At 35.2% G+C, this 14,274-nt stretch overlaps 1 protein-coding gene across 4 annotated transcripts in view; it reads left to right on the forward strand.

Moving 5' to 3' along the window:
- The first annotated feature begins 2,544 nt into the window (after positions 1–2,544).
- LOC103973999 (uncharacterized) overlaps positions 2,545–14,274 on the forward strand; it is a 31,854-nt gene continuing 20,124 nt past the window's right edge. For 3 of the 4 annotated variants that reach the window (XM_009388709.3, XM_065121543.1, XM_009388710.3), the window contains exons 1-5: positions 2,545–2,682; positions 3,245–3,313; positions 7,790–7,881; positions 7,992–8,030; positions 10,332–10,385. In XM_009388709.3, the coding sequence (XP_009386984.2) occupies positions 3,247–3,313; positions 7,790–7,881; positions 7,992–8,030; positions 10,332–10,385 (252 nt within the window). In that variant the 5' untranslated portion in view covers positions 2,545–2,682; positions 3,245–3,246. Of the gene's footprint in view, positions 2,683–2,715; positions 3,160–3,244; positions 3,314–7,789; positions 7,882–7,991; positions 8,031–10,331; positions 10,386–14,274 lie in introns of those variants that run through there. The other variant, XM_018821668.2, reaches the window with a different exon arrangement.

The raw sequence follows: 14,274 nt of genomic DNA on the forward strand, positions 1-14,274 counted from the left end.
GACTATGTCATGACAGTACCATCTATTGGGTCACTATTTGCTCCTTTCAATGGGCCCAACATAGTCCATACATGGGCCTAACTGGCCCCTAGTTCGGTTGGCATAATTCCAATCCCAATTATGTACTAACTATAAAATTTAAGATATTTACTAAGCTAAACAAGTCCGTAAGTCTAGGTTTCTTCCAGCGAGCTTCTAGCGATCTTCCAACGAACTTCCGACGATCTCTCGGTAATGTTCCAGCGGACTCCCGACAAGCTCCTGGACTTCACCACGATCTTCTTGACGAGTTTCGATGAGTTTCTTTGGCAAGCTCCTGGACTTCTCGGTCAATTCCGGTAGAACTTTTGACGAATGTACGGACTTCCGATGAACTCTCGAACTCCCAACGAAATCGCGTTCTTGACTCCGGGACTTCATTTTGATTTATGCCTTGCTATCGTAGTTAATCCTGCACACATAAAATCTACTTCGATTTAGACAATTATTATTAAGCTAATCAAATATTATCCGGCATGTCATTGGTTCATCAACATTTCGTCTGATTCTTTGGCGCATCATCCTCTCTTGTAGCCTATTGCCCAATTAGCTAATTGACCTCCGTAACTCTGATTTCCTTGGCGTAATATCCGCTCTTCTTGGCCCGATGCCCAAACTCATGACCCGAAGCCTTATGTCGATACGTCGACCGATCCTTCGGTGCGACGTCTAATCTTCTGACATGTTTTTCTTTGGCCCAACATGATTCTTCCTACTTTAATTGTCTCTCCCTGATTGAAGCTTCCTACGTCACTCAAAACGTAGATCAAATCATAAACTCTATCAATTGGTTTCATCATCAAAATCCGAGATTCAATAAGTGGAAGGTTGTTCTAAAAATAAAAAACAAAAAAAATTCAACAACGCTAAGTAGGAACCCCTATAAATCAACTAAAAATAAATATATAATTGAAAATCAATCATCCTATTGCCATATACTAAATACACGAAGGAGCACTCCGCCAACAATGGATGTATAGGCTTTATCCTATGGGATGAGTTTATATACTCCCAACAGCAGATGGAGGCAAACTCATATCGCACTCCTAATAGCGGATAGAGTGGTATCTCTCACCCGCCAAAGTGGAAACATATTTCTTCCAATAACATATGGAGGAACCGTCCTACTGTCATGTCCGATGGCTTGTTAATCCCCAAAAAGAATCGTCTTACTTGCCTTTGATAAGGAAATAATATCATCTCATACTGGTCATGTCTATATTAGGATGAAATATTATATTTAAAACATCATCAATATCAAATAATATCTCATTAATCGACTTGAACCCTAGTTCAATCTATCTAATTAAATTTGGTTTAACCATAATCCAATTGAATCGATCTCTAATCCTTATTTAACTAGTTTGGAACAACTCTAGACTAGTACTATTTGGATTATATTAGATTCAATATAAATTAAACAGATTTGAATAAGTCAAACCAATTCGAAATCACTATGATCAATCTAATTGATCAAATCTAGTTTGGTTAAATCAATGTTTGGGTTCAAATCAAATAACTACATAATACTAGGCTAGGTTGAGCCAGCCTGTATACTAGTCATGTGTACTACACATGACTGTGCATGCATAACACTAAGCTAGGCTAGCCCTTGACTCATGGATTGGTTATGTGCATCACACGTGACCGCCGATGTTAGGTTGGGTTAAGTTAGCATGTGAGTTAGGGTTTGACGTATGAGTTAGGCGAGTTGGGCTCGGTATGCTAAGTAGGCTTAACTAGTGGCCTATGGCTTGACCTATGGGTTGGGCTTGGCATACGAGTCATTTCAACCAAATTTCTATCCAATTTAATCAATATCAAATTGTGACAACATATATTCATTAATAATAATAAATTAAAAACATAACAACATATTAAAATATAAAATTAAAAAATAAATTTTAATATAAAGAAATAATAATATTAATTAAATAAGGATTAGAAATCATAATTTCAATATATAATATATATAACATGAATAATTTTAACATCTAATCAAACAATAAAATTCTAAACCTTAAAATGGATCAAAGAATATCAAAAAATTCAGTTAATATATTTTAATCTAACAATAAAAATTTTAACATTTAAGGAATTTTTTTAATTTTTATATTTCTTTAATATAAATTTTCATTTAATATACTAAATAAATATGATATAACTTAATTTGAAATGCTTAATAGTTATTTCCTAATTTATAATGATAATCAAGGAAATAAAATTAATATATTTTAAATCGGTAAGTAATAAAATAAAAACTAATTACTAATTAGAAGATTTGATTACGCTGCCCGAGGAAATTTTGGTAAGAGATTACGAGGCCGTTGGTAGAGGGTAAGAGATTTGGGTAAAAAAAGCCCATAAAGTAAAAAAACGTATTACGAGGAGTGATTTAGTAAAATTCTAAAAAAACCTAGATATTGTTTAGGTAAAATATTCAAATTAAAATATGAGATTTTTTATAAAGAATCTGTCTAAGTGAAAACATCAAATTTTGAGTAAGGGTTGCCGTTCCCTGTGCATGCCCATCCTCCCTGTTCTTTTACCACTCAAAATTGAACTGACGAGACCACGCAACAACATCCCAAGATCCCCTTTCTCTCGATTCCGTTCGATTTGCACTTCCGCCGAGTTCTTCAGGTACGCATTTTTCTCCGCTGCCGCATTTGCCCACCGCGATTCTTTTCTTGCAATGTGTAGCTACCCGCTTATTTGGATCTTTCTACCTGAGCTCAGGTGCTCAGGTCAATCGATCTCCTCGTCTAACCCTTTCCTTTAACGTCATAAATTATCAAGCACAGATGATATCACCTCTATTTCGAGAATCATTTGCAGATCAATGTGGCGGCCTTCTTTCTTCCTCCCTTTAGAAATCGACACGCCTTGTTTATTTCTTTCAACAAGCATCAATTAGTTTTTCTTACTGATTGAAGTAATCAAAGCCTTTTATCGTTGATCAAATATTCCTGTTGTGATCGGTCACTATGCGGTGCATGAGTGGTGGTTATGTTGTTTCCTTACACAAATTTACAGAACAAACGACCAGGGAATCAAAATAAAGATTTCCATGAACAATACCTTCTCGGTGAACAGACACTGTAGGGATTTACAACGGCAGTGGGTCATGGTTTTGTTTGTGCTTTGATTGGTTTCATATAGCGTCATCTTTCATTGTAGCTATCACTGACTTCTGGTTTCGCAGGAATGTTGCATGGTGGAAGTTCTCCAAGCTTTTGTTCCTACACTTCTGTGCTTCCTTGTTTTTTTCTAGGTATATACCTCCCTTACATTTAATAAACACAAAAAGTCTTACAAGATCACAAGATATCACTGGTGAAATTATCTTACTGTATTTGGTAACTGATGGCACTCATTTGGCATGCCCTCACTATTTATTGTTTCTTATCATATGGTTCAAAATCTAGCAATAGAGTGACTATTAGGTAGAAATGGTGTAATTGGCCGACGTAAATAAGAAACTGATCTCCCTTACATCTGATAAACACACAAAGTCTTATAAGATTTCATGATATCACTGGTGGAAGTATCTTACTGTGTTTGTTAACTGATGACACACATATCTGGCATTCCCTAACTATTTATTGTTTCTTGTTATATGGTTCAAAATCTAATGATAGAATAATTACTAGGTAAAAATGAAAACTACTGCTTTTTTCTCTCTGTAATTGGCTGATGTAATTAAAGGGGAATATGTCGGTATTGTTACGGTAATTTAAATGAATACCGAAACAACTTTATTCTATTTTTACAAAGAGTTGAGGCTTGTATTTTGTGTTGCTCGTTGTTGCTATTTGGTGATGTGAAGATAGTGTCTTATTAAAAGTGCTAGGTGCCATGGTCCCAAAACACCCGAGGTACTAGGCGCTCGTCTAGGCACCTGCCCGAGCGAAACGAGGGGCTCTCAAATATTAAAATTTAAAAATATATATTATGATTGATAAATATGATCACAAAAATAATAGTAGCATATCAACTTGGAATCATATAAAGTACCAAATTATATTGTCCATCTTCTAATAACAAAATGTCAAAACAGTGAAGTTTACCATCAAATTCAGTCATCATCATTATCAACTTTATCGTTCTTAAACTTATCATCATCTTCCTTTTCCTCTTCAATTGATTTATATTCTTCTCATTTATCTTAAGCAAGATAGGTTTCCTCCTCTTTAATGATGACAAGTGATGAACTCGAGACTTTTGCATTTATTTTTTGCTTTTGTTATTTGTCTTGTGTATGTAATTCTCCAACACTTGAGGTTTTTGTTACATCTCCTTTGAAACATTAATATATTGTAATGAGATTGGATCAAATACAAACTCATCTTCGGCATTTTGTATATTCACACTTATTTTCACCATCAACCACTTATTTGAATCATCAATATCTTATAATAAGATTGGATCAATACTATTTTATAAATTATAATGAGCTTTCAGTGCTTGATTATACTTTATATAAATCAGATTATGTAATCGTTGATGCTTCAACCAATTTCTTCTCTTTGTATGAATTTGTCATGTCATATAGATTAAAGATATATTAATAAATCCATCTAAAAAAGAATAAATTAGTTGAAATGAAAATATTCTTATATAGTTACATTCTTAATGACACTTCAATTTCGTTCACAACCTATAGCACTACAAGTTAGATTGGGAATTTTGATAACTAATTGCTGCAAGCTCGGGATGAAATTTCCAAATAAGTCCCATCATTCAATTGCAAATTTTAACTTCATTATTAACAATAACATACTATATGCATTTATATGATGTTAATTATATAAAGTTATAAATACTTAGGGATTTAGCTATCCTTGAATCGAATTGCCATAAGAATTTAAAAAAGACCCTTGACATTCTTATATAAAGATAATTCATGTCCAATCTTATCTTGAACCTTAATGCTTAGAATTAACCTTGCAATGCATTGATATAACCCGAATACAACTTTTGCCTCAAGCTCAATGGAGGATTTCTAATAAAACAATTATGGGTTTAAATAATGTCCTGCTGCATGTAGTGGATGATGAAGTTGACATTCCTATCTTTAATCAATGATTGTAAATATATTATTGTACTAATCTTCATTTCTACCAAAAGACTTTTGCATCATTTCCTTGGTTCTATCTATAGCCTCATAAATATATTGCAGGCTTCTTTTCATTATTAGATAGCTAAAGAACTCGAACAAGAGGGTCTATTATTTTAATGTATAGACTACGATTCCAAAAGGGTAACATTAAGATGACATCACTAGCCCTCTTGCCTTTCATATCTTTTGCCCATTTCCTTATCACCTATTTCTCCGAGCTAAATATGTTTCTTAGGTTATGCTTTTAATGGTACAAACTTTGTAATGTTAGAAATGAAATAGCAAATCACATGACATCGTATCTCACCAATTCCTTGTTGTTTGTGAATTTCATCATATTCAAAGCCTAACTATGATTATATAGAATTTCAATGACAAATTGTGCTTTAGATGGTCTTCTTGATGCTAGGAATCTTTCCAATATCCTTCAATATTAGTTCAATGTATTATGCAACACATGGAGTCTAATACAAGTGTTGTCTTTATGCTTGAAATAATATACCTAAGAAAGAGGATATTAAAATTGATAAGACCTAAGAGTCACGTAGCTCTTCCATTTAAATTGGAAAAATTAGAGACAGAGAGTAGTTAGAAGTTTAAAATACTCAAAAGATAAATCTTAGCAAATTGTCGGTTATAACTTGGACAACATTTTGTTCACCAATTTTTTCTACAAACTTGTTAAACAACTCAAATATTTTTCTCCAGATTTCATAAAAGATGTATCTATTAACTTCACAACCATGGTTCCCAAAGAACAGTTGATCATCAAATTAGTGATACTCCATTGTCTCCTGTTGGTCCAACCATCTGTGATAATAAAGCAACCATGTTTTACCTATGTTTCTTTGTGGCTTTTCAATAAATCATTTGTGTGCTCTAACTCTTTTTTTAGTAATGAAACTCTCAACTTATGATAACTTAAAGTTCTTAATTTAGAACCATGTCTTCTAATAGCTTCAATCACCTCTGTAAAATTGTCTAAATGACAAGCATTAATGGGAATTCCAACGTAAGCGAGCAATGTGTTGAATCGCTCTTGCCCTTATTTCCTTATCATAAGCATTGTTTATATTTGTTTGTTTTAATTTTACTTCTCTTTTACCTTGTTGCTTTTATGATTCTTGATACATATTCAAGTCCATTAGCCCCTTTTTAGCCTTCTTAACAATCACAACTTCTTTTCCTTTTCTGTTAGACATTTTTTTCTCGTTAGCATCTTACATGTTCTGAATGATCTTTCTCTTCTTCATCATCTCTAATATATTGAATATCATCCTTGGGTAAAATTCCATAAGTTTCATTCCTTTGTATCTTTGTCTTATTTATATAAGTCAGCAACTTTTCTTTTACATCAGATGGACACTTGTGGACACTTTTTGCATGATGATACATTCTTAAAGTTTCTTACTTAATGTTGCTTTGCACAGAAAATACCACCTCCAGTAGTCTTCCCGCAAAAAATATGTCACAACATTAAGATCTTTAACATCCTTTGGGTAGTTGTATTTCCAAATAGGATCCTTTCTTGAGTTTTTTGGCGATGAATCTTTTGAATTACTCTAGACACTTGTCATTATTCCTAAAATATAAAAACGATCAAACATTGAAGACAACATATATTAAGAAATATGTAAATAACAGCATATGATGTGGTATGCTGCAAGCCTACAATTCTAAGTTGTTGTTTGTCCTAATAAGGTCTTAAATTAATTTCCATGGAACAAGGTAATAGAAAATTCTATCAGGATGCTATTTTGCTAGAAATAAGAGAAAAAATCAATGTGATGTTCCTACCTAGAGTATATTGTTATGTTTAAAGCAGTATTTTCAAAAAGGATGAAATTTGAGGTGAGTGCTAACTAAGGTTCATCGTACCGTAGCATATCGCTCGATACAGGTGGTACGTATCGATCCAATAGAAGATCGATATGGGCGATATATTGATACGTCTCTATGTACCATATGTCAGTATACTCAGTATGACTCGATATAGCTCGGTATGTACCATATCGATAGATGGTTGATACACCAGTATGGATTGGTAAGGCGAACCATGGTGCTAATTGCTAACTGCTAACTGCTAAGCAATGTTTTTTAATAACTATTTTTTAGCAATGGGGTGTTATGGTAGGTGACATTAGTTGGTTTGATTGAACCAACTTACTCACCCAGTCAATCCGAGCTTGAAGTCGACTCGATTTGGCCTAGGTGCGAGCTCGAGTGGCGCTTCATTGAAATGCCTCACTCTGAGGTGTTCCGAGGTGCTTGGGTTTCGCCTCACCTTGCCTAAGCACCTTTTGAAAACACTAGAAGATACTTGCTGATTTATCGTGCATCTCCTCTTCATATTAGTGATATTCAAAGCTTTACTTTCTGGTGTCAAGGACCAAAAAATTAGACACATATAAGTTTAGACGGAGTTCACATGTATATTGCTTCATAAATTTGAGTTTATATGTCTAAGTAGTTGTCTACCTTCTTGATCCACATGGAAAATAACTATATTGGGAAGATGATTGGAGCTTAATGCTTTTTTTGTCGTTTAACTTTTACATCAAGCCTGTGGATGTAATATTCTTATTTGCTTATTTTGCCATTTCTAATGCCGTGTTACCCTTTTAACAGCATTCTTCATGTATTTTATTGCCGCCGTATCTGTTGTGGTACCGGGCTCTGGTTGTTATGCCCTGGATAATACCAGTCGCCTCGTTGATTTTGTATCCTTTATTCTCATTTCTAGTCAGAATCAACTGATACATGTCCGCATGTTTAAAGCAACATCATCTGGAATTTTTTTATGGATTGTCTTCTCTGAGCTTCTACTCAGACTGACTGGATTGGCCATCCTTTTGAATTTGATGGAAAGGTAACAAATTTATCCGCAAAATCTTTTTGAAGATGTTTTTCTATCCGTGTTTGAGAACCATTGAATGAAGGCTTTAAATAAAACCTCTCTGACTAGTATCTTATAACCTTATATATTTGGTGCTTCATATAGTTTAGCTTTCTTATGAATCAAGAAAAGTCTTAATATTGGTTGTGTGTTATTGCTATGATGCCTAATGATGATAATATATTATTCTGTTTCGCTTTTGAAATCCTTGGGGTGACAGAATTTCAAGAGGTAGTTTTGTTGTTTGAGGAAGAAGACTGCCCATTAGTATGGGCATCAGTAGTATAGAGGCTTTTGAGTCTTTTAATATGTTTTGGAGTGTCTTGAATAAATAGGAGGTATTATATAGCATGATTAATGGAATTGCAATTTAGTTGTTAAAATGCTTTCATGCAACTTGGAATCTGAGGTTGTGGCAGTGTATTGAACCCCTTTTATTCCTTTTTTGTTTGTCTTTTTTGCTTAAATTTCTAGATGTATTAAAACTTATTTTAGTCAACTTTCTTAAGGTTCAAACCTTAAGAATTCTGATTATTTGTGCTCAGTGTTTGGAATTTTCTTAAAGTGCTAAAGTCTGAAGATTGTAAATACAATCTGTGGCTTAACTGAATGTTGCATAATCTTTTGTTGTTTGCATGGATGAACGCATAGGGTGAGTTCTTAATAGGAGAAGAATTAATTAATTTATTAGTAGGAAACCAAGTAGTTGGATGAAAAATTTGGGGGAAATGGATAACTAGATGTAAATTTTGATATACTGGAGAAGATAACATAGGATCTGATTGTATTCTTGTAGTCTCTTTGAAGCTTTGTTATGAACAAACACAAAACTAGTTGCAACCCTGTTATATGATACAATGATAACTGGAAATTTTCAAAGCTTAATTGTTTTGGAACTTTGAGGAACAAGCATGTGCTGATACTATGGCACCTCTTTTTGTTACTTAGACAAGCTTCCTAACACAAATTCCCAACATATGCTTAGAGTTGAACTATTTGGTGCAAGTGCATCTACCCAACTATAACATTCCATGCTAAATGGCATTGGCTAAAATTTATAGAAGTATCATGATAGAAGAACTTAAAGAGTTGAATTCTTGTCAAGGAACAAGGCTGAATGTTGTTTGAGGACATAATAAGAATGTCATTGGTAATTAAATCTCTCTTTTACATCTGCATCTATGATTGTGTGTGTGCACTCTCACATGGTGCACATGCTGATATGTATAAATGTGCAGGTTTATATTTTTGTTTTCATATCATTTTACTTTTTTTGTTATACACTTACAAAATCTTTGATTAGCTTTTAATAAACCCCTTAGCTAATGTATCATCTATTATATGATCATCAAAATTGCACATTTCAGGAGACTAGTTTGTCTGTATCACCATAATGATTTAGAGTTTTGAGTCTTGATGAGTTTTGCCCATACTATACAGCAACACCATGATATAAGCACATGGTCCATCATGGACCGACCATGTTGTGCTGATAGTGCCTGAAACAACTTTGTATGAGATATTGATTTGTTCTGTCAGGCACATAACCATGCCTTGTAGTGCTGCATGTTATTAGCATGGGGGCATGCTGATGAAAATTGAAAATCAAATTGAAATTGTGGCTGAATTCCATTTGATCAATTGTTCATTTTTGTAATGACTTTCTTGAAGCAAGTTGCTAATTTGTTATAGTTTGGCAATGGTAACACATGGTTGGAGATGTGTTTTGGACATTTTGGTCTTAAGGGAAAAGTGTTGGCAAAATGTTACAGGGCCTTTTTTTTTTTGAAGGACTAAGGTTCTCATTTCTTCTTAAATAAATTCTTTGAATTTAAGTTGCAAGATGCAAATAAAGCTTCTGTTTGCAAGTTTGATGTTTAAGGAAATCTGTATATGATTAATGGGTTCAGACCATCTCAAAAGGAAGGCTGGTTTCACATAAGTTTCACATTTTCTAATTTTTACTTAGGGTTGATCTTAATTGATTTTGAAAACATCTCTCATTCAAAGCTTCAGTGAAGCATCTGTCGTGGAACATCAGTTCCCCCAAGGATAGGGCTGCAACAAGTAAAGATTTAGCTTATTTTCTTTTCTGTGTCTCTTGTGTTATTATGTATTATTTATCATACTACCCATCCCTGCTTCATGTTAGAAATTTTCTGCTTGTATATGGTTTAATGATGTAATACCAAAAGCTTAATATGGGCATCAAATAACTTGCAATGTCTGAATTGTGTATTAAGAAATTTAATGCTGTCCATTTGCAATAAATAGGATGCTGATTTGGTTGTTCGATTCTGCAAGGATGTGGAGCATCGATCTCAAGTGGTATGTTCAAAGATATTTTATATGCTTCATTGTAACTAGACTTCTGTGGTTATGATGTATTCTGTTCAGGTGCATAGCCTACCAGTTCTGTTGTAAGAAATCATGTTGTGGAACATGCAGATTTAAGTAGTTTAACATGTTGGTGAATAGTAATATCTTGAGAAGTAGCAGGCAATGCCACAATAATAAATCTTCCTTGGTTTTTTAGATATTATAGCCTATTTTGAATGAAGGCAATGCCACAATATGTGCATGCTTATTGTTGATTTTTTTTTCTTCTTTATACTGTTAGCCCCACCCATGCCTGGAAAAAGAAGATTGCATTAGGTAGCTAACAAGAAGTATAAGATATTTTCATTTCTTACTAACATGGAATTTCGCTGAATTTCGGTGATGCCAAGTGGTCATTTGGAGGCGACAGAAGGAATTCCCACCCTTATGTTCCAAGACGAAAGGTCAACTAGAAGGCCATTGCACGTGACTCATCCCATTGCCATACTAATTTATACAAAATAGATATAGAAATAAATAAGCAATATTGCACTGTTCTAGATCAGTGCAGGTTTAGAAGTTCAAATGCTAATTTTTATTACAAACAATAATATAATAGATAATGACCCTTATTTTGACAAGTGATATTGCTCTCAAGAAAGCTCAATGATGGCAAAGATCCATCTAGCCAATCTTAATTAGTTGAAGCATTAAGATTTTGTGTCATTGTCATCGTTCATCTTCTATAAAGTTCAGCTATTAATGTTGCTTAGGCTACAAAATCTTGGCAGTTTTATCAAAACAAGAACAAGAAACCAAGTTTGTGGTGTTAGTTAAAGTCTTGATGTAATTGTGAGTTCTTACCCAAAGACAAAAAGAAAATAAGTAGCCTAAGAAAGTCTTAGTTATATACCAACCAAATAATCTTTTTAACATCTGATGCAATCAAACACAATGTCATAGATAATCTTCATTTATTGTTGTTAGAATAGATTTCGGCTGTCCAAGCTAGAAGCTAACTTGGATCCAACCTGGTCTCTCTTTGAGCTAGTCCCAAGGTGAAACTCGCCAAGTTAGATGTCTGAAATCCTATGCGACCCCTTTTATAGTGGACGCTTGGGGGGAGCATTGCGTAGTCTGTTTAGTAAGGACCGGTTATAACCACCTTCGTTGATCCTAGGCTATTGCCTCCATTTGTTACATCGATTGAAATTGCCATTAGTTAGAACTGCCATCGGTTAGAACTACCATCGATTGATGTCAGGCTATTTCGCCTATTTAACTTGACCATGGGGTCAATCGATAGTTTGGTCATGTGGTGAGGAGGCCCTTGTTGAGCAGATGGCGACAATTATGGCGTGAAGAGCTAATGGGTCAACCACATCACTCTCTAACCTTAACACATTCCCCCCACTTCCCAAGCTGAAGAACACAATGAATTAGTGGTTGGGAAGTATAGTTTGGTTGGTTCACTATCTCATTGTACACTATCCGTGAGAACCCTTGCTTGTCAATCCGCATCCTGCGGTTGGAGAACCTTTGGTGGAAATCCTGTTGAACCTTGAAAGGTCGGATCACACAATCAAGATAGGGTCGGCATTGACCCTGAAGAGGAAGGAAGAGCTAGTCAACTTCTTGCGCCTTAATTCAGAAGTGTTCGCATGGTTGCCCAATGATATGCCCAGAATTGATTGAGGCTTAGCTCAATATCGGCTCAACATCAATACTGAGTGCAGGGCGATCTGACAAAAACCTCGGAGATTTGCCCTCAAACGACAGTCAACGGTTGCAGATGGAGTTGATAAACTCTTGTGCACCAACTTTATCCATGAGATACACTATCCAAGATGGCTCGCCAATGTAGTCCTAGTCAAGAAAAGCAATGAGAAATGGAGAATGTGTGTTGATTACATAGACCTCAACAAGGCTTGTCGAAAGGACAACTTCCTTCTCTCAGATTGATCAATTGGTGGATGCGACCTCCGGCCATGAACTACTGACCTTTATAGACTCGTTTTCTAGATACAATCAAATACAAATGGCACAAGAAGATAAAGAGCACTGTATATGTAGATGAGGGCTTATATTGCTAGAAGAATATGTCATTTAGACTTAAGGGCTTATATTGCTGTTCAGAAGAATATGGGCTTATATTGCTAGAAGAATATGTCATTCAAACTTAAGAATGCTGGTGCAACATACTAGAGGATGGTTGACAAGATGTTCCAGCATCAAATCGAGCAGAACATGGAGGTATATGTAGATGATATATTGGTAAAGAGTCATAGTGCTGACACATATTTGATCGTACTAGGAGAAGCATTTTCTACTATCAAAAAATTCCGTATAGGGTTAAACCCAGCAAAATGTGCGCTTAGCATCAGTTCGTAAAAATACTTTATCACCCATCAACGGGGAATATATGCCAACCCAGAAAGGTTTAGGCCATTATCAATATGAAACCTCCAGATTCGATTAAGGAGGTGCAGCGACTGATAAGCCAAATGGCTTTGCTTAATCGGTTCTTATCCTGAACAAGTGATCGATGCTTACCCTTTTCTATGTTTCTAAAGCGCCCAAAGGATTTTCGGTGGACAGAGCAATATCAAGGGGCTTTTGATCAGCTCAAGTGTTATCTAGCAGCTTCGCCCCAGCTTTCCTGTCCACTCCCAGGAGGAGACTTTTATCTTTATCTGTTTATAACACCAACAATGGTCAGTATGATATTAATTCACAAAGAAGTCCAGATTCAAAAACCAATCTACTACACCAGCCATGTACTTCAAGATGTGGAAACTCGATATTTTAATTTTGAAAAGTTGACCTATGGATTGGGTTTTACGGCAAGGAAGATTTGTTCATATTTCCAAGCCTATCACATTATCGTCATGATTGACTAGTCAATGCGCCAAATTCTTTCTAAACCTGATGCTATCAAAGCTCAAGCCCTTGCCGACTTCGTAGCAGAGATGACCCTTTATGAGGAAGCACCTGGAGAGGCCAGATATTGGACTCTTCATGTTGACGAATCAATAGCCTCAACAAATGGGGGGCTGGTCTTGTTTTGTAAAACATACAAGGAGAAATTTACAAACATGCATTTCATTTTGATTTCAAGGTCACTAATAATGAAGCTGAATATGAGGCTTTACTGATGGGAGTTTAGATCAGTAAGGGTATGAGAATACAAAATCTAAGGGTTTATAGTGATTCCCAATTGGTCGTTAATCAGGTCATTGGTACCTACAAGGCTTGTGATCCAACCATGGTCTCGTATCTAGCAAAGGCAAAACAGATAATAGTTGACATCCTGACATTTCACATAAAGCAAATCCCTAGAGCAAATAATGTAGCAATAAATACCCTTTTCAGGTCCACTGTTGGGGACTCGCTATTGTCGATAAGAGGGATCGTCATCAAAATATTGGCTCATAGAAGCATTCACAAGGATTAAGTAGTGACTACATCCACAGAAATAATATGTATGAGGAACATTTTGAAGTACCTTATAAATCGAAACTCTCTCGAGAGACCCAATGGAAGCTAGGAGAATACGCCAACAATAGGCGTGGTACTATATTTTGGATGAAGTGCTTTACAAACGATCCTTGTCTCAATCGTTTTTGTGTTATCTTCATCTTTGCTGAAGTAGCTTAAGTAGTGTCTGAGGTCCACAGGGGAACCTATGGAGAGCATATCAGTGTTAGGTCATTGACATTTAAGATACTATGACAAGGCTATTACTGGCCGAACCTCAAATAGGACATCGAGGAGTATGTCCGATGATGCGACATATGCCAACGCAATGCTCGAATCCAAAGGTTACCAGTAGTACAGTTGACTCCGATTGATGTAGCTTGGCCCTTTGCACAGTGGTAGGTAGATATTCTTGAGCCTT

The sequence above is a fragment of the Musa acuminata genome, chromosome BXJ2-8 (genome assembly GCF_036884655.1).
Source record: "Musa acuminata AAA Group cultivar baxijiao chromosome BXJ2-8, Cavendish_Baxijiao_AAA, whole genome shotgun sequence".
NCBI classification, from domain to species: Eukaryota; Viridiplantae; Streptophyta; class Magnoliopsida; order Zingiberales; family Musaceae; genus Musa; species Musa acuminata.